This window comes from Amphiprion ocellaris, chromosome 5 (genome assembly GCF_022539595.1).
Source record: "Amphiprion ocellaris isolate individual 3 ecotype Okinawa chromosome 5, ASM2253959v1, whole genome shotgun sequence".
Lineage (NCBI taxonomy): Eukaryota > Metazoa > Chordata > Actinopteri > Pomacentridae > Amphiprion > Amphiprion ocellaris.
Window position 1 is genome coordinate 18616284 of NC_072770.1, and position 20860 is coordinate 18637143.

A 20860-nucleotide genomic window follows, 5' to 3' on the forward strand; every position below is an offset into this window, starting at 1 on the left:
AAAATATAAGTTGAGAGCTGCTGAGTGAGTGCCAGGGGAAATACCAGGTTTGATCTCTGCTCTGGAAACACCCACAAGGCTTCACTTTCCCTCCACAAGCATGGAAAGTGAACCTGAGATCTGAATATGTGACTGTCGAAATACTTCCTCTCTTTCCCCTTTGAGGAGAATCCTTATAATCATGCAGCGCTTTGAAGCCACACTCGCTAGGCGCAGTGAAATAATAAGACACAACAAAAACAAAGAAAAATGAAACCAGAAAGAATGACTGCATGGGAGACACAACAACACAAGAGCTGCCTTCATCCGGTCAGGTTCGGTTTAGTGATTTACCTCAAATTTCTTGACGACGCTGGCAAAAGCCGGGTTGTTCCTGCAGCTCTCCTCCAGTAAAGACATGCTGCGATCATACTCGGAGATGTAGGTGTCAAACACCCCGAAGTCGTCCCGGCGAGACAAAATCACATCAACCACCTTTTGGCTCTCCTCCCTTCACAGAGAAACAAATAAACGATTAAGCACATTCTCTTTCATCACTTAAAGTACAGTATTTTTACACAAAAAGTCAAAAATCCAAAGCTTTTGTTGCAGCCACTTTCCTCTCTTACTTGTGTTTCATTTTCCTCACAGGTGTTTGACAGTCTTGAACAAACTGCCTACGAGTTTATTCTATATTCATCATGACTGCCCTGCATTGATGACCAACGCATCAAAAAGATTAATCTGAATCACCAGATGTAGCTGTGGGAAGTAAAGTCGATCATAAACTCTTCAGTTTATCATTTATTATCTACATGTTCACTTCATGTACATGTATGTATGTTGCTCTATTTCTGTTAGTAGAATAACCTTCTGGTAGCTCAGCATCATTGTTGAAGAACTACCTAAGGGTCAAAAGGTTTGAGGCCAACCACTCTTAAAAGGGTTTCGGATATTAGGATTCAGTGGTTCCTATATAGTATGGAAACTGATAACAGGGTTACATGTGGATGAACTCTGTATGCGATATTAAATCAGCCAATGACCCAGCAAAGTGTTTTGTGTTTTCTGAGTTTAATGATTCACCATATTTCCAAGACACATAATGTTGATATCAGTCATCGATCATGTCAGTCGGCTTTGTCCTCCGTTCCACTATCTATGCGTTGCCATTTTCTTCACAATGGGGAAGAAAAACAAGTTTTGCAGAGGATTTGGATTGTGCAGAAAGGCACATAAGGCTAGTATTTTGTCATGGCAGTGCTCGTCTTCCTGTGTGCAGATGTTCAACCACAACAATTACACTGGTCACTGTTTTGTGGGAACATCTAAGCCCCGTCCTTCAGTTAGCAACAGCCACAACACATGTCACTGGTTTAAAGGAATACAATCAAACCCAAGCGTTTTTCCTTCTACAACAGAATAGTGGTTAGGTGCAGCCAGACAATTATGCTCTACAGAATGGCCTAGTGAAGCAAAATCCAAAGTGCTGTGTGACTTTATCTGTTAATCATCTTCTCATATTTCACTCTGCAACAGAGCGAATATGTGTATTTTCCAAATTGTCAAACAATTCCTGTAAGAAATCAGCCCCCAACTCACTAAGTTTAATCAAAACTACAACAATTTTGTTGTGGAAGGATGAACCACAGCTGAGCAAAGGCAATTCAGTTAAGTGGGCTCCTGCTGCTCTGCATCACCTTTGGACCTCTCTGTTATTTCACTGTGCCGCTGCTGTGCATTTTAAAGCAGACTTAGGACAGTGTAGAGTAATTATTCAGACCTCAGCACTGAGACAGTCTCTTTGTTCCACTGTAGATCTATTCACTACCATGGTGTTTTCTTACCACTGACTAATTCGCTCCTCCAGCTCGGTGAAGATGCTGCTGTGGAGGCTATAAACCTGAGGCAGCACGCCCAGTATCTCCTCCACCCTCTGCTCCTCCAGCACCGGCTCACCGTCCTCATCCACCGCCTCAGTCACCGCTGACCTAAAGTCCTGCAGCAGAGATCCAAAACAGGATTTGTGAGGAGTGTTTTTTTTTTTTAAGAAGACAAAGATGTGAAGCAGAAAGGGGGGAAAGAGGAATGTTGTGACGATGGGAGGAGGAAGGGAGGCAGAGCAGGAGAAATGACAGGCACATAGGAATGAGGAAGACGAGAAAAATGGAAGGAAGGTCAGATCCTCCTAAACATCCTTCCTGCCACTCTGCCTTCATATCATCTCGGTGCTTTGGGCTCAGTCCAGGCATTCAGGAAGAGGTGGCTCTGCTTGTACAAGAGCTACACACCAGGTGTTGTTGCATAATGACCTTATTCAATGACACAATGCTCTTCTGTCTTTTTATTTCTCTTTAGACACTGATATACAGTGATTTGGGGTCCATTGAAGCCCATCCAGCACACATAAAACACGTGCAATCGCCTTTAATAGCTGTGGTGTCAGTGACTAAAGAGACTAATATGAGGAGTTATGGCACATGGGAGTGAAAATCCGGGGGAGAGGTGATTTATCTACACGGCAAATGAACACAAAAAACAGCAGAAAGTAGGTGAATCGCTTGGAGATGTCAGCCTGCTTTAAAAAATATCAGTTTTCTCTGTGAGCAAAGTTGTGTGGCAAACTAATGTCACTCTGTGTATAAAGCCCTGCTGTGTCTGCGATGGATAAGTGTCTGGGGTCCATCAATTCCGGTTCTACAGCAAAGAACAGACACAAAACAAATAGAGACATCCCAGTCGGCCGTGAGATAATGTGGTGACACTGGACGCTTCAGAACACGCCGTTCATCATGCACAATCGATCGCGTATGAGTTAACATTCATCACGTCTGCCGTGGAGTAAAGAACAGCTACTTTTTTACAGCTCTGTCTCCCTGGTTACACCTCAAACAAACACACACACTCTCAGATCCATGAATGAGAGCAGCTTCGCCCTCCTTTTCGTCCATCCAGTCGCCACCTTATCCCCATTTTCCTCACGTAGGGCCGGTCAAGAAGCTACTATAAGCACTCGGTGCAGCAGCCAGTCATGCTCAGTCATAACTCAGCGGAGAGAATCTGTCCAGAGGTCACGGGTCAAAAACGAGAAAAAATAATAAGTCTGAGCCTCATGTGTTGAAGCCGTTACGGGGAAAGTCGTTTAGGAGAGGAGCACGGCCTCCCTTCCTATGTGGAGACAGGGTCTGGAAATTCTTTGTATTCTTGTTATTCCTTATCAAACAATGGAACAATAGCTCATGTGTGCCTCTCACTTAACGCTGCTCCTTGTTTTTTTCACAGACCGTGTGTTTGTGCATGCTGTTGCCACTGGAGATTTCCCAGCGGAGTTATTCGGTTTCACTCGAATTATGACACAAACCTGCATCAAACAGTAACTAATACCTAAAAAGATCACCGCGTAAAGTTTGAGGAATAATAACACGATGCATAATGCAACAGCGTGATGAAAAAGCCTTCAATGTCACCTTCGAAAGGTGGCAAAAAGATTCAATTAGGTAGAGGAGGATGCTAGCCAGTGTTTCTTAGCATCTTTGAAATTGACAATTTCTGAAAACAGACAACTAGAAAGAAAAAATAGTGCACACAATTATTACCAAAATGTTCATATTGACTTGCAGCAGATGTTTCTGTCTGCGCTTTGGCATGCGTCAGCTAATTAGTATAATTGAACGTCATGATGAGATTGCAGATTTATGGTCATTAGTGGGTCCGTTGTATAATATTTACATTAGTTGCTGTTAAATGGCATCAAATTAGGCATTACACAAAGTAGCTGCTTTGTGCTCACAGCAGGCTTTCATAAATCATGGTGAAGGGGCACACATAAGAAATTCAGGTTACGACCTCATTCAAGGTTATAAGGTACAGGCTGACTGATGGGCTTCTCTGGCTTTGATGACTCTACCTGTCAGATTTGTACTGGCAACCATCACCCTAATAGCCACTCTTCCACGCCATTCTTGAAAAGGGGTTGCCCAGCTCAAAAAAAAAAAAAAACTAAATTAAATAATTGTTCCAGTTTCCACAGCCTGAAGGTCACTTTAAGTGGTAAATGCCCTTCTTTGTTGGAACCTCTGCAGGGTTGTGGTGCTGTTTTGACAGGCGGTGAGTGAGAAATGATGGAAGGAGATGACAACATTTGGCTGTGATGCACGGCCGACCTCTAGAGGCTTCACACAGCTCACCTTTAAATCCTCTGTCCTGCATTAGCTCCACTTGTTACTCTCCTGAGAGGGAAACTCTCCATTTGATGGCCAACCTAGTCATACGGAGCTCACACCGTGCGTCCGATATGACCAACATAACAGGCCCCGACATCCTTTATGTGACCTTTAGGCCAGTAAAGGCAGCGCGCATGAGTAAGGATACAGCATCAGTAAGAGCGCCTGGTGACGCTGCGTCATCTTACAACTGACCACACCAGAGTACAACGTGTCAACTGTGTCAGGACCAGGAAATAGATCTTGCTGCAACAACACTGATAAACCTGAGCAGAGCCTTACAAGACGGGAGGAGAAGGAGACAGAGACTGTGGAGCAGACAAACTGGACGTGATGCTATCAGCAGGTTTTTGGGGGAGTTTTCTTCAAGCTGGAGACATTTAAAAACTAAGATGACATATTTGTGACGTGGCGGTGAAGGTTTTCTTACCTCCTGAAGGTATTTGAGGGCACTGACATGTCTGCAAAACAAGAAGAGAGAATCATTAGATTTAATTAAACTGCACAACTATGTTAAATTTCACACAAGGCTCATTAAATTATTTAAATTACGCATGATGAGAAAACTGCACCAGAAGAATGGTTAAGTGTGCAGAAGGGCAGACCGGTGTAAGACACTCGTGTAATTGGCTGTCAGTTACTCTGCATGCAGCTTGATGAATTAGTGGAGAAGGAGGGGAGATGCAGTAGGAATGAAATTGGACAGCAACATACAGAAACAAAAATAAAAGATAAAAAAAAAAAAAAACTGTGGGTTTTGATACGGCATGACGTTTGCGATGACACGCAGGAGAAGCCACTCAAACGGGGAAATCCACAAATACTCACAGTCTCTCGGAGTCGACGAGCTCTTTGGCAATGTAGAACGCCCGGGATCGGCCATCAATCTGTGTGACAGGGAGGCAGAACAGTGGGAGATGAATGAACACAGTTAGTGTTTAAAGGCTCTCTGTGGGCACTTACTCCTCACAAACATTAATAGGAGCAGCTACGCAGCAGCCAATGAGACTGACGAAAAACCAAATTCACTTCTTTTTTCAGATTCCTGCTGTCAAAATAAGACTGATTATTTCATTACAGTGCAGCACAGACATGAAGGCTTTCTCAAGTACGGGACTTTTAAATTCAGATGCATTATGTATGAGAGGCTGTGTGTGTGTGTGTGTGTGTGTGTGCGTGTGTGCGTGTGTGTGTGTGTGTGTGGCAACAATGCTGCCCATTGATTTAGAGGCTAATCACAGGGTCTCAAAACATCCGAACCAAAACATAACATTGCAGCCATTTAGGGGTTTACCGGCAAGGCTCCTGTGCTTTGTCACTGTTATTTTTTCCTATATGCGGCATTTCACAAATAGGGCATTAAAAGCACGCTGATCCTCGTTTCCCTGAAATGAAACCAAAACACACTTCCATTAAATGAAACTGTTCCTGCCTTCCGTGGGGCCAACTCAAGCCTCTCTGGTCCCCCTTCCTCTTTGCCTGTTTTTCCCTTCCAAATTATTGTAACTACTCTTTGAAGAAAGAGAAAACAAGGAAACACATGTCACATGATGAGAGCGGGGGGCTGATACTGTTGTGAGAGCAGCAGGACGGGGTGAGGTCCATCTCCAAGCTACTGTAAAATGGCTGCTTTTTATGCTAAGGAAATGAATGTGAGGAATTTAAGGTGATGTGTCTTAACTAGCAATGCAAACAGTGAATAAAAGGGTAAAGTTCATGCATATATTAACTCCTAACTGTGAAATGAGTCTCTATGAACCTGTAAATGTTCTGTATAATGCTAGATTGAAGCTTTTTTGGCAAGTAAATGAAAGTCGCTGTGTTTCTAATGTATCTTACCATAGAAAAGCCCCAAAAACACCAAAATTACACCATTTATCACATTCACAAACTGTAAAAACAGACAGACTCCTTTGATTTTCAACTTTCACACAGTCCTTCTGACTTTTGGTCTTGTTGGGAAAAATTTACCAAAATTTAAGCTTCATATTGGGATATTTGATCAAAAAGACTTGATTCTGCATGTCACATTTACAAAATTTGGGAAAAATAAACCATTTGTAGTAATCAGATCCTGGAAAAAAACAAACTCGAGAGAGTCACATGACAAAAAATTCACTGACTTTTTCAGCTGAATTGCAGGAAGTGTTTACACAGAGCAGAGAGAAGACAAATAAGAAAAGAAAACAAAAACGTCAATAGTAAAATATCTATAGTCTGCTGTTACTGTATGTTTTTCAGTATTGGTAACACTTGTGGGCATAACAGAATATGTTGTACATGTTGATTCCAGTTTTTTTTTTTTTTTTTTTTACATTTTTGTAAAGTAAGTAAAAGTTTTTCACAAAAAAAGTTTTTTTTTGTGATTTATGGCAATGTAACTTTGTCGTGCTGCACAAAATACATTTTTATGGCTGTCCTATTTCGGAAAGAGGGGCAGGGGTTTTATATTATAGTGAAAAAATACAATAAAAAAGAGCAAAAAACTTGCAGAAACTGTGTGGGTTCAGGGAGTGAATAAGATAAAACAAAATTTTCTGAATGTTTTGCTCATCAAGTAGATTCTTGCTGGACCTGCTGGTCGACCAGACGACTAAATCTTGTCTCTGTATCCAATAACTCACCTGTCTGTCATAATTTTGCTCCGCAATCCCATCTTCCTCCTCTGAGGTTCGCCCGTGGTCCTCATCCGCTGACAGCCCAGCAGAGACGGAGTTCATTGGGAAAGGCTCTGTGTAGGCACTGCCAAGAAAGGAAAATACAATATAAAGACATAAAAACAGCACTGGTGCTGAAATATGAATATTTAATACCATAAAAGCATCTATACCATAGCAGGCCTTAAATGGCATTGCAGTTAACATAAAGAAAAGCGCTAAATATTTTCAGCTGGGTATAAACGGCAGCACAGAGGACACAAATTACCAACAATTAGCACATTTACAGTTAAGAGCCACCATATTCTAGCAGGACAAAACACTGAGTAATATTCCCAGTTCTCTGTTAATGTATGTTTTTCTTTTTCCTGTGTGTGTCTCAAAGCATTTCAGTCCTCATATGGAGCCCTCCAGTGGCACACTGTAATCCCCTTCCTGATATGTTCCTCTCGCAGATGGTACAGTTGTGTTCGTACAGTGGTAATCCTTTTGTGTGCTGCTATACCTGAGGGCACACTGTAGGTCATTTCACACGTAATCCCTTTAAATGCAACCTGTGCTAACTATTAATGTCCTCTGGCCCATTAAGACCCATTCAGAATGTCTGAGAGCATCACAGGAGGATTTCTTGGTAACAGCTACTGGAAAAGCAGCAATATGAAAATAATATTACAGCATAGAGACTGTCTAAAGGTTTCAACCCAGACGGAAGAGTTTCATAACGTACGTGTTATAGAGTACAGCAGAAGAGCAAACTGTGAGGAAGTGCACTTTGATATCCATCTAGTTTTACTTTATTGTGAAGAGTACTGCTGGTACTGCAATGAAACATAGAACTCTACCAATAATATTAAACTAACTACTGATTTGATTCTGATTTTTTGTCATTTTTAATCTTTTTTTCTCCTTAATCAAAATGGGATTCTGGTCCTCTTAGTCTCTTCAGAGTCTCTTATTATATTACAGATACATTCCTTATGCTTTGAGTCAAACTGACACAAAAACTGAGACAGAATAAGGGGATTTGAAGTATGCAGTAGATTTACCAGCTATTTCATTTACTATTTAATAAATTTTCCCTAATAAACTATAAAAAATAAACTACAGAATTAGAAAATATGCCCTTAATCTGAGTTAAGGACTTTCATTTTCACTAGTCCTGTATCCTATTTTCTAAAAGTTAAATGTTAGTTTAGTGCACATTAGTTTGCTGAAAACCTATGGTGCTTGTTTTAGAAGATTTAACTTGATTGATCCAAATGTATTCAAGGAATGACTTTGAAACACAAACCATAAAAGAAAGCCAGCGTCAGCAGTGATGTCAAACAGGTGTAAGGTACAAACCTGTAAGCACTTGATCTTATATGAAAAGTGCCCTGAGATGACAAAAGACATGTCATGGTCAGGTGCTATACAAACAAAATTTAACTGAAATAAATTTAGCATTTCTATTTGAATTGGGTGTGTTGACATGCTAACATTTGCTGAGTTGCATTGTACACAACGTGTAGTCACCAGCTGAGAGAAACGTCAATAGTTTCAGTATTTAATGAGTATTTAACTGGATGCCTGATGGTGGTGCTAGAGGAAAAGTCAGAGAATAATCAAAGTGATCGAGGGGAACAGCAATGCGCCTAATAGTTGTTTATCTGTCAAAGCCTCATAGTGTGCTAAATTTTAAATTTATCAGAGTTTATTGCCTGGGAAACACAAATGTATGCACTGAAGTTGTGGCAATCTATCAGGTAGGCAATAGTTCCTTTTAACATTAAAACCACTGACAGGTGACGTGAATGATATTGATCATCTCTTCACAATGTAAAGTTTTGATGGGAAACCTTGGGTCCTGGTATTCATGTACGTGTTATTTTGACATGTACCACCCATCTAAACTTATTGCAGACCAAGCACACCTTCCTATGCAGCAGGACAATGCACCCTGCAAAGACTGCTCAGGAATGGCTCAAGAGCCCAAAGTTTTGGCCCAGCTACCAAACTCCCCAGATCCTATTCTGATTGGGAATGAACTAAATGAACGAAAGCAAGCCCAATCAACGAAGGCCCAGACCCTGCAACTCACTGACCCCAAGGATCCACTGTCAACGTCCTGGTACCAATCACCATGCTCCAACAGGTCAGGGTTGCTTTGGCAGCACATAGCAGGCGTTCGCAATATTAGGAAGGTGGTTTTAATGTTGTGGCTGATTGGTGTAAAGTTAAAGCTTTGACATGCTGGTGGCTCCAGATAAAAAAGGTCAGGAGGTCAACAGATTCACCAGCATTCATCTTCTGGGTACAGTGAATACTTGAACCAAATTTATTGCCGATTCATTCCATAAAGTTGCTGATATTTTTCAGCATCGGCCACACTGCTGGCCATCCACAGAATCACACCACTCATCAGGCTATAAATAGTGAATGCACACAAACTGCTTGTTGTGCTGCATACAAGCATAAAAGAAGTGCTGGAGTATCTGATTGAACCTTCTTAAAGGTGTGTTAACGAGGACAAACATGCCTCAGCCTTCAATCTTTTGTGCTTCTCTTGTGGTGACTGTCTTTGGCATAATCTTGTCACACTATGGAGTAAAGGACAGTTGTTGTTTTACTCTGACAAGCCAATTATATCTTAATTTTATTTTGTTTCATTGTGCATGATTCATTATGCATCATAATAGGAAGGTCAAGTAGAATTATTCTTATTAGAAATTTCTACGTTTTGTAAAAGGGGGGTTGCTAAAAAAAATTAAGTTTTAATACTGCGAGATTCATTTTTGTATTTTAATACTTAAACGAAGGATTTCTAAACTTGTTCACTGCTGTCAAATGTGAAATTTCTGATCATGGGAATATAAAGAAAACATCAAACAACATAACAGCATCAGAAATGAAGAGTATGTTATGAGGACTTTATATATGAAGCAGACACTGTGATAAATTTCATGTAAATGAGATGAAAAACACACACACCGATATCACACACTCACACATGCACACGCATACGCACACACACACACACACACACACACACACACACACACACACACACACACACACACACACACACACACACACACACACACACACACACATCCCTGTTGCCTTTTAATAATTATTTCTCCTGATGCTTTAAACAGCTCCCTGTGTGAACAGAGAGCAGACAGCTTTTAAAAGACCAAAGGTTAACAGAGTTCCCTGCTGGACTTCATCTCCATTCAGACAAACTCACACTTCATGAGGTTAACACTCCAGCTCACACACACACACACAGACGCCTGTGAGCCTTATTGGGTGGGCTGGTCAAAGCGTGTACGGCCCATTACTCACGGTTGACCTCAGAGACGGGTCAGCCTGGTCTGGGCTCCTGGGTGATGCAGTGAACTGGAGGGACAGTTACTTCTTTAAACTCATTCCTAAGCTCTGATTTATTGTACGAGCGAGCGGTATTCCTTCATACGTCCAAGAGAAACTCTGCTGAGGATTCTCACCTTCACCTTCTCACCTTCAAGGATCAACGACACCACGATCTCTGAAGATACACCCTGGAGGTAAGTGACCAATTTATAATGTTTCCCAGACGGGGACACACAACCACAGCTACATAAAAATTTATCTTTTTAAATAATTACATAGTTTTATTCATTTTACTCCACAGCAAAAGCCAAAATTGTATCCCCAATCATCTTATATTACCATATTTAAACCTGCAAATATGAGTTTTGTGATATGGTAATACAGTCTTTCACGAGGCTATTAAAGCGATGCCATTATGCCTGCAAACTGCCAACTCTCTGATAACATGACAAAGTTAAATCTACTGTGTCAAATCCAGAGGAGAGCACAATGACTCTCCGGCAACAGACTTATATTCCACCAATCCTCTGTGAATTTGATGATGCCTGTAATATGTAATTCAATTGAGCTAAACATTGAGTATTCAAATATATATCAGGACCAATCAGACAGGCTTTTCCCCACTTATAATGGCACTATTATAGGAAATAGGACCGACTCAATGGGTTCATTAACTTGCTAACTATAGAAGATTGGGACACTAATGGGGGGTTTCAGAGCAGGAGAGCAGAGTTAAATTGTTTGCTGCTTTTAGTGGAGATGATTATAAGTAGCTCGTGGTTGTTGTGTAGCTGCTGTTGTTTGAGGCAATTTGTGAAAGTACTGTCTCTATAACTGCTGCCGATGTGATAGATTGGCTTAGGACAATAATAATAATTCCACTTTATGACAGGTGCATATGGAACAGAGTTAAAACCTCTCCTCACCTGTTCTGTTTGAGAGCCACACATTTACTTTGGGCATGATGGGCATAAGAAGTGAGAGACTGGAAAAATTCTTGACAAACTGGAGCAACAGTAACAGCAGACCTGGCATTCCTGACTGGACCACACCTCTTTTTGTTTGTTCAAGGGAAAGTCTGCGAACCTCCACCCCACCACGGTGACCCCCTTCTTCCCGCTTCATCCTATCTGTCCTCCCCTGTCTCCACCTCCCAACCTCCCACCAGAGCCCTGCCCTCATCCTGCATTTCCTGTAAACAGGCTGGTGGGAAGCTCCTAGGCTGGACACTTCCTCCCCGGGGATGACCTGGCAATGACCTCAGAGCGACTGGCACCAGGCCTGGCGAGCCAGCGACACGCCCTGTCCACCACCTCGCCACACAGCACATAGCCACCACCCAGCGCAACAATGTACTTAAGATGTCTCCCTCATCACTACTAACATTAACATAACAGTGGGTGGAGGAGCTGTTTCAGAGGCCAGCCAGGGCCTTGTCATCACTCTGAGGTTCACGTCGAACTGTTTGAAGTGAAAATGATGCCAAAGGGTAAGCTAGAGATGTACACTTCTGCAAACATTAGCAGTACATTACTGAACATAACACTACAGAATCTTTTTACTGTGTGCACCGGGACAACAACATATCTGCATTATTGCTGTAAGTCCACCTAGAGGTGCTTTAAATGGACACAAAGGACACTTAATGGTCACTAAGTTGAACACAATCAAAGATCCTGGACTTTCTGCGCTAAAATGCTTTTTTTTTTTTTACCAGCTCTCATTTGTTGCTGAATGGCTACTTGGCAAGAACAGTTCTGCTGAGACTGCATCCTCAGCAGGATCCTCATTTTTGATAAAGCAGCACAGAGCTGTAACTTCGTGTGCACGGACATATATGCAAACACACACATCTACAAACAAACACCTTGGTGAGGCTGGGGATGAATCATTAGCGCGGGTTTTCTTTATCCTTTGTACACTATGGAGGCTTGCTAATGAACATGTCTCTTTGCTTAGCCTGAATGCCTGTGTAGAAGTAGCATCTGAATGCTGCTATACATTAATCACACAGGTGGAAACAAGCCAAGCCTGTGGGACAGCAGCTTTGTAAATTCTTCTTAAAATGCATGTCTGCTACTGCAGGCACAGTCCTTTTGTGTGCAGTCCTCTGGGGCCATTTGGTCATTTTCTTTACCACAAAAATTCTACTTTTTCCTCTGTGGCTCTACAAGCGCGTTGACTCTTGAATGTGTTCTCAATAAGTCACTGCCATCATCGGCTAGCGGGCCTGGGACGGCGGCAGTGTCAAGATTTGAACAGAGTTTAGTGTAGGACGTGCACACACAGGCAGACAAAAAGCCTTACACTGAACTACACAGGATTTTATTACTGTGGACACACCCATGCACACATTATACACTCAAACACACGTAAACACAAACCACGCAAGTACAGACACACCAAAGAGCGGCCCTGGGAACAGAAGCCTCTCTGGGGGGGAATACATTGAAGGCAAGGTGACAGGATAGATAGGTTCTTTGCATCATTGTGAGCGGTGTGAGACCTCCAGAACACAATGAGCCACATCGATAACATCACTGGGAGACAAAAAATAACCCTCACAGGGTGACCATTGACCGGAAAAAGGAGGGATTTCAAAGGCTGTGGTATGTATAAAGTTTACTAGTCCACTGGAAATAAACTGTGGGGGAATCATGGTATGGTGCTTTCTGAGGAATAGAATGTCTGTAAATAAGGATGAGCACAATATGTGTGAAAAGTTTTCTGAATTAATTCAAGTTTTCTGCATAGAGGAATAGTTATTAAAGCTAGAACCTGAAAAATAAACTAGTGAAATAACAACAGCTATCTGCACATGAGTTATAAACCGGGGGAACCACAAGAAATAAAAGCAAATTGAGGGAGAAGCATTCTGTCCCAGGATTACCTTAAGCCTTTCAGGGAGCTCTAGGTAATAGCCCTTCTCTTTGACTACACAGAGGTCATCAAACTTAACTATTTTATTAAGACCGGGGGACTCGGGGAACACTGTGGCCTGCAGTGGCTGAGGCTGTGGCACAGGCCGGGGTAATTTGGTCCAGTCTGATCACGGTGATTCCTCACTCTATCACACACTGCAGTAAATCCTACGGCCCCTCAAGGGTCCAATGAAAAAGAAGCACTCGAGAGAGAGCTACTTTAATAAAAGCTCTCCTAAACTTAACCATCAGTGTCAGGTACAGGAGAGCAATTACACCAGAACTGCTCTCGCTCTCTTTTGCCTCCTCTTACTGCCCCGCCACCCCCACTTTCAGCTCACTTTATACTCTATTTTCATACTGATCCGCTCTCACCTCCCCTCCCATTGCACTCTCACCTTTTCTTCTCCACTTCCACGTGTGAAAGAAACTCCCCCACATCTTTTGCACTTTTAATTGCATCCATAATGACTCCCTCTAATGTGAACAACCTGCGCTCAGCGAGCCACCCTAACCGCCATTACCTGTTCTATCACCTCACACTTGCAGAGCAAGCAGCGGCACCAGATGTGACCTCTAAATCCACCAAATGAGAAACAGGAGTAAGCTCTCCCACAAGCACTGTCCATCTTCCTGAAGCCAGCGATGCCTGACATAGCAGGCTGCTCATCTCTCACACAGAACACTTTGCTACAAGATCCGGTGCTACTCAGCCAGGTGCCTTCTGCTCATCAGAGATACATCGTGAGAATATCCGTCAACTGGTAAAGGGTCAATTGCACCTCCTGAGTGGAGAGGTCTGGCCCTAACAACTCAGCCAACTACTTTAAAAGTGTTTCCAGTGACAAACACCTTCACCTACCCTGCGGACTACAAAGCATGTGCTCAGTTTCCCCAAATACAAGTATGTATAAGAGAAACAGCTGTGATAGCATATGTAACCAGAAATAAAATCGTAATAGAGAGTTATTACATTTAAAGATACCTAATATAAGCTGGGACTGTTTGCCGTATTGGCTGATGCTGAGTATTTTGTTGTTTATTCGATTGATGGTCAAGGATGATGTTTTCAAAAAGCCGCTTTGCTCATCCAAGATATAAAAAACATTCATGTTTCAATTCACATTTGGAACTTTTGCTTGTAAACACCTTAACTCATGATTAAAAACAGACTCAATTGAATTAATGTCACTCTACTAACTGAGCTCTAATCATCTGTCATGTTTGGTAATTGTCACTTTGTCTTTAGAGCTGCATTAAAAGGTCAGAATGCTCTGATTTGTAATATGAAGATTCTTTGATGTTATCTTTATCAGATGTTGAGGTGTTTCAAGTTTCTGCTTCAACCCCAACACAATGCAGGTGAATGAGTTTTTATTTGGGGTGCTTATAACATTGAAAAACATTGCATTTATTGCAGCATGTATGGGTTTATGTACTTAGATTTTTTGTGTCCACTACTGTAAATTTCCAAGTTATATTTCCAAGACAGATCTCAAAAGCTGAGCGAATAAAAACAGCATGTGGATGTCTAGATGCCACTACAGATATGGTGAAAGGTAAGGCAAGACGTGTTTTTACAACTTGGGTTAATCAACGCTGCAGGGTTTGAGGTGAAACAAAATTAACTTAAATTAAGTTTTTACTTTACCTTTCAGTGTCCACTTTCGATGGTTGAGGTTTACTGTCAATGCCAGGGAAGCTGTTCATATCCACATAACCGTCGTTCTCATTGCAGGTAACTGTTGTGCGGTTTGGATCCTCAAAAAACTCCGTAACTGTGTGGGACCTGGTGGGTCTGCCTGGGATCTGAATGTTCTCATAGTCTGAGCTCATGGCTGGGATGTTTTCATAGTCTGAAGTGTCTGCACTGGGGAAGGAGATAGAGCGTGGTTTGGTCAAAGGCAGCGACATGATGGAGCGGCGAGATCGCTCCTCGAATGACTCCACTCTGGAGACGCCCCTGCCGTAAGCTTTGGGGTCTCCCTTTCTCCCCTGGTGGTCTTTATAGAGAACAAAGGTAGATGGAAGGTCTGAGTGGCGCTGCTGGGGGTTCACCATATGGGACTGGAGCTGAGGAGAGCTGCCGGTGCTTCTACGATCGAGGTCTATGACTCTCACTGGGCCGTGGTGGCTGGATTCAGACGAAGAACGTGAAGAACGAACACTTCCATCACTGAATCCTTTTGAGTCTGTCTTCTTCTTGAACTTCAGTGCCAGAAAGCGTTTGAAGGAGGACTTCTTCTTCTTAGGTATGTCACTGGGCTCATGATGGATCAGGAGCGATGGGGAGCTCTTGGTGACCGGTCTTTTAGTAATGTATGCCAGCTCAAATGGTGGAGGGATGTCCACTAGAGACGTTGGAGTGGAAACACCACTGGATGACTGATGGCTACGCTGAGAGAAGCTTCCAGAAGAGGTTATGACACACGGGAGGGAAAAGTTGTCATCCTTCCTCCTAATCCTGATCTCATCCTTCAGACATTTGTCGATCTCTGATGGGGTAGTCAAGGTCAATTCTGGACCCTCTGCAGATCGGGAGTATAACATGAAACGGCGAGACTTCACAGATGGAATCAGACAGTTGACTCCTCTCTGTGGTGAGGTGCTGAGAGGTTCACTGCTCTTATCCAAGGCCACTGTGCAGTAGTCATGAGTCTGGTATTCTGTCCCTGTCTCCTCTGGGACAGTTTCTGGGACGTAACCAGGAACTTTCCCAGAATATGATCGCGACCGTGTGACAATTGTCTTTCGATCAAGTGCCACAAAGTTCTCCCCTTCTGAGTCAAACCCAGCCTCTTCGTATATATGCTCTTCGCTGTCTGAGTCTGTGTCTTCGTAGTAAGGCACAATATGGCAGTCCAGTTCCTCGATGTCCTCTTCAAAGGCCTCAGTGGTGTGGGCAAACACCACCCTGTTGGTGAGCTCTGGGGTGCGGCCCAGGTCCAGGTCTGTTGGCACGGTGATGTTGCACAAACGAAGGCGCGGCTGGCAGCTTTTTCTTTGGCTGCGGAAAGCTTGCTCTCGTTTAGCTGTCCTCTCTTTTGCACTCTTTATTCTGATATGCTTCTTTTCTGTTTCTTCCTCTTCATCATCATCATCATCATCACCGATTTCGACGTAATCCTCCGATGAGACACACTCTAATTGCTCGAAGTCATCTTCTTTAGGGCAGAGTGAGTCATCAATGTCTGCATACTCATCTGCTGACTCTCTGTCCTTTGTTTCGTCTTTGTGCTGACTTGGCTCCTCGGTGCCCTCTTCAGTGTGACCCTGTTCCGAGAGGGCTTGCTTGTCCTCTAGTTTGTCCACGTCATCTGATGACACGTAGTAAGGTTCCTGGTTAGAGGCACCTGGTGTTTGCACTTCATGTTCAGGTGAAGGTTTATCATCAGTATCATCCTGACTCCATTCAGGGTCAGCGGTGCCACTTCCATCTCCCGGAACAGCTTCTATGACTGAATAAGGCCCAAACACATCCTCAGTGCTGGATGTGAATCGAAAACATCCCGATAGGTCTTTGGTGGCTCGTTCCGGTTGCCAGACCTCTGTTTCAGCCGGGTCACATGACTCACATGTATCACTAGCATCGTCTGTGGGGCCAATCACATCGTAGGGATACTCCTCAGACACAGTTGGAAGCACGTTGAATCCAAATGCAAATCCTCCAGCATCCAGTTCAGTCTCAGTTGTAAGTAAGTCACTGTGCAGACAGTCTTCACTTTGCTCACTGTCTGCTTCATTACCTCCACAATCAGTGTCCTTATCAGCATGTCTGAGTGACTGTGTTTTATCAGGGTTTTCTTTCTCTACATGTTCACCTGTGTGTCCTGTAGGGCCACAAACTATTTCAGTCTTTTCAGTAAAACTCTCTTCCTCCTCTCCTGCTTCATCTTCTGTCTCAGTTGGAAGAAATGAAGACACTGACGTATTCTCATCATCAGTGCGATAGCCACTTTTAGGGTGGTTCAAGTCATTATCAGTATTTTCATCCTCAGTAGTGTCAATAGTGGAACCATCATCTGCTTTGACTGTGTCATCAGAGCCAACGCTGTCTACGTCACAATCACGATCTAATATTTCTGCCTCCTTCTCTGTTCCCACCAAGGTTTCTCCTTCTACTATGTCCTCTTTGGCATCATCTCCTGTGCCGCCGTCATTAACCCCCTCCTCTGCCTCACTTTTCTCCTCTTTGTCCTGATTCTCCTCAGCCATTTCATGAAGATCCACAGTCTCTCCATCAGAGTGAGCCAGGTCTCCGTTACTGAGGCTCTGCTGAGGGCAGGGCTCCCCCTGTGGGTGAGGCTTATATAGTGGTCTGGGCTTTGGGGCGACAGGAGGCTTTGGACCATGGCCAGAGGGAGAAGGTCTTGACATCAGCATGGACTGCACTTTGATGGTGAGGTGACTGCGGACCTTTGGTCGAGGGACTTGCGGCGGATTTTGAAAATCTGTACAAAGGAAAAGAGACAAAATGAAAAGCTGTTGAAGCCACATAAATCATATTTTTCAACTACTTTGGTAATTTTTACTGTTTGTTTACTACCAAACCTTACATAAGATTAAAAATGTGGCTCATGCCTCTGAATAGAACACTAAGAGGAAGCCATGTTCAGTCCAGTAGTCAGTGACATGCAGAAAACTGCAGGGGACATTATCAGCAGGAAAAACAACAGAGCCACAGGGTACTTAGAGAAGGAACAATAACATCTCCCGTCTGGGAAATGACACATGCAGATTGGTTACATACAGCAGGATTAGATAAATAATTGTATGACTTATTGTGATTTAAACTTTAAAAATGATTACATGATAAATCCACAAAATGCCTTGAGTGCATGGAAATCAACACGTAAGAGAGGATTAAGATGCTGAAGTGTCTAATCATCCTTTTGACTTTCATTTGTGTTGAAAACTGAAGTGAGAGCCCTATGAAATTCAGGACTGTCATGAAACACACCCATACTTAACAAAGTGTGTATACACCCCTGGACTCTTCCTGTTATTTAGTACCTGCCCTGACGCACATCCTATTAAACCTTGTGTGCACTCTGGTTATCTCGAAGTGTTCGTTCTTTCTTTTTCTGCTAGTGCTTCTGCCCACCCCTTTCTCTAGACATCGGCTTTGTCAGAAACTGTTGCTATAGGTCACTTTCGTTCAATAACTTATAATATTAATGCCACAAGATTCTTGCTTTCGAGAATTCCAGGTATATTAACAAGGCCAGCAGAGCCTCCGTGAAGGAGTCCACACAGGATGTCCACAGGGGAAGGACATTAACAGCGTGGCCCCCCATCAGTCCTCCATAAACCTCTCTAGGAGTACACATTTTCACAACACAAATGGACTTCCTTCTCGTCATTCTTTGGTGATTCTCACAAAACACTCACACAGACACAAAAACACACACATATGTAAGTACACACACACTTTTTTTTCTGAAAAAGGTCCTTTGAGTGCGTCAAAGAACAATAAAAGAGGGAGAGAAAACAAGGGCCCCAGTCTGACAAAGCACCCAACTGCAAACAACAGGATATGAATTATGCAACAAGAATTCAATTAAAACAAATGTTTGAAAAACAAAGGAAGAGATAGACACTGGGACCTTGAGTGTGCCAAACTCACAGGATATGATTTCAGACTGTATCCTCAGTATGAATGTCACAAATCAAACCATAACAACCTGTCTGAAATCAAAAGTGACGCGGCTGGCCAGTGAAATGGTTTTTCATTGTAAAGATTCAGTTTGAAAAATGCTACCAAGCACAAATGGCTTACAGGAAAATCACTTTAACAACTTCTTGTACACAGGCACACTGCACTTCTTACAGGACAGGTAACCCTTCATATAGAACAACAGCTCTATTTACTTTCACATATATGGATTATAATTCTAACCCTGATAGTAATCCTAGAACAGTACATTTTTTCTCGTGGTAACTTCCACTGGGAACATCCTCATTTGAATTCATTCTAATCCCCAGCTGTGGATTAAAACCTCTCCAAAACTGTGCCTATATGTAAATCATCTCATGTGAATCGCTGTTGTGGGGAAACCAGCAGGATCTCCCCATGAATGTAACGGTAGCTGTGTGCTAATTATTAGATTTATAACTCATTTGAAGCACCACACTTCCACTGTGGATAGAAGCTTAGAAGTAGATTAGATGAAAGGAACAATTAATCAGTTTTACAGATGAACTCCACCCTTTCACAGTAACGCACGCTCTGGCTTACGCGCAACACTGTTTGATTTAAAACACCGAAAGTTAGTTTTTTGGATTCCTGACATTAACATTACACATATTCAACCTACCTGCGTTCATTGTGGGACATCATCATCCACGGCATCCGACACTTATCCTCATTTTCTCCTCCGGTGTCGCTCCAAATGACGCGGAAACTTAATCCAAACGGAACCACATTGCGCGAAAATCAAGTAGCGGAGGAAGAGTTGCAGAACGTATCATCATGGTCTTCTCCAGTGGTGGTCGACTTGTGCAAGGTGCCTCTTCTGGCAGAACGGGCAGCTGTGCTTTCAGCATGCGTGCATCTCCAGTGCTGATGCTACAGTAAAGTGGTGCGCTCCTGTGTGCAAACGGGAGGTGCTGCTTGGCGCTTCCTGAGGCAGGACTTCAGCACGGCGCGGACGCAGAGCGCGAAACACTCCAAAGAACCGATATGTCGTCTTGTTTGCGATGCACACAATTACATCTCGGAAGTTTTTTAGTGGACTGTCAAATTCACGACTCGTGTTTTGTTGTTTAGTGCAAATGGGGATAGAAGGGGCGAGCAGACTTGAATAAACCTAAATCCTCTAAATATGAGAGATTTTGGACAACTACTTTTAAAACGTTAAGCCACAATTCATTTTTACAGTTTCACTGTGCCAAAGCTTTAAATCTGCAGCTCTTCTTTAATGCACACAGGAAATTATTTTCTCAAATGACATCTGTTCATGTTTGGGTGTATGTCATATGTCATCTCACTGACACAATTCATAGCAGTTGGAGAGTTAAGACCTATCCATGAGCTGCTCAGCTGTGTCACTGCATGCTTGTGATGCTTGGAAGACTGAAACATGACTGCATTTCAACAATATGTATATATATATATATATATATATATATATATATATATATATATATATATATCACATATTCAGAAATCAAGCTCTTCTGTCAGTGTTTTGCAGCATGTTTTGCTCATGCAGTATTTCCTGACCCAGAACAGTGCTTAGAAAGGTTCCTAAAAGCAGCTTCCAAAAACAGTTTCTCTAGGACACCAAAGCTTTTGCTATTGGCTCGGCTTCCTGGCCCGGCATCTGTTGCATGATTGAATGAATGCAACGCTTTAAAAACCTCTCTTCATAACAGGAAACTGCTCTCCCTGTTTCCTGCACAACAGGCAACACTTCCTTAGCAACAGATGGGAAAGGTTGGTAATGTTAACCCCTTAGGTAACCTCTAACGGGGCTGATTGACTGGTGCTGTTTAGAGCATGATGGTTCGAGGAACAGACAAACTTTGAACAACTTAAGGCAGGGAGTCATGGTGGGATTCCAAGGACAGAGACACCTTGTGCAACAGGGGGAGGTTGGGATCGTCGCCCACTTGGGGTCTTTGATTTGACAGCTCCCAACATTGGTTAAACGCCCACACATTGGGAAGGGACTAGCTCACCGCCTTTTCCTTCTCCTCTGCACACTTGAAGGTCAAACAATGC

At 42.8% G+C, this 20860-nt stretch overlaps 1 protein-coding gene across 2 annotated transcripts in view; it reads right to left on the bottom strand.

The window, feature by feature from the left end:
• The window catches only part of fgd5a (FYVE, RhoGEF and PH domain containing 5a), a 36830-nt gene extending 17056 nt beyond the window's left edge, over positions 1–19774 (bottom strand). For both annotated transcript variants that reach the window (XM_023299348.3, XM_023299347.3), the window contains exons 1-7: positions 19452–19774; positions 14786–17585; positions 6827–6944; positions 5031–5089; positions 4633–4663; positions 1827–1978; positions 334–490 (exon numbers count right to left, since the gene is read on the bottom strand). In XM_023299348.3, coding sequence (XP_023155116.1) covers positions 334–490; positions 1827–1978; positions 4633–4663; positions 5031–5089; positions 6827–6944; positions 14786–17585; positions 19452–19461 — 3327 coding nt within the window. In that variant the 5' untranslated portion in view covers positions 19462–19774. The remainder of the gene's footprint in view (positions 1–333; positions 491–1826; positions 1979–4632; positions 4664–5030; positions 5090–6826; positions 6945–14785; positions 17586–19451) is intronic.
• Between the last annotated feature and the right edge of the window lie 1086 nt (positions 19775–20860).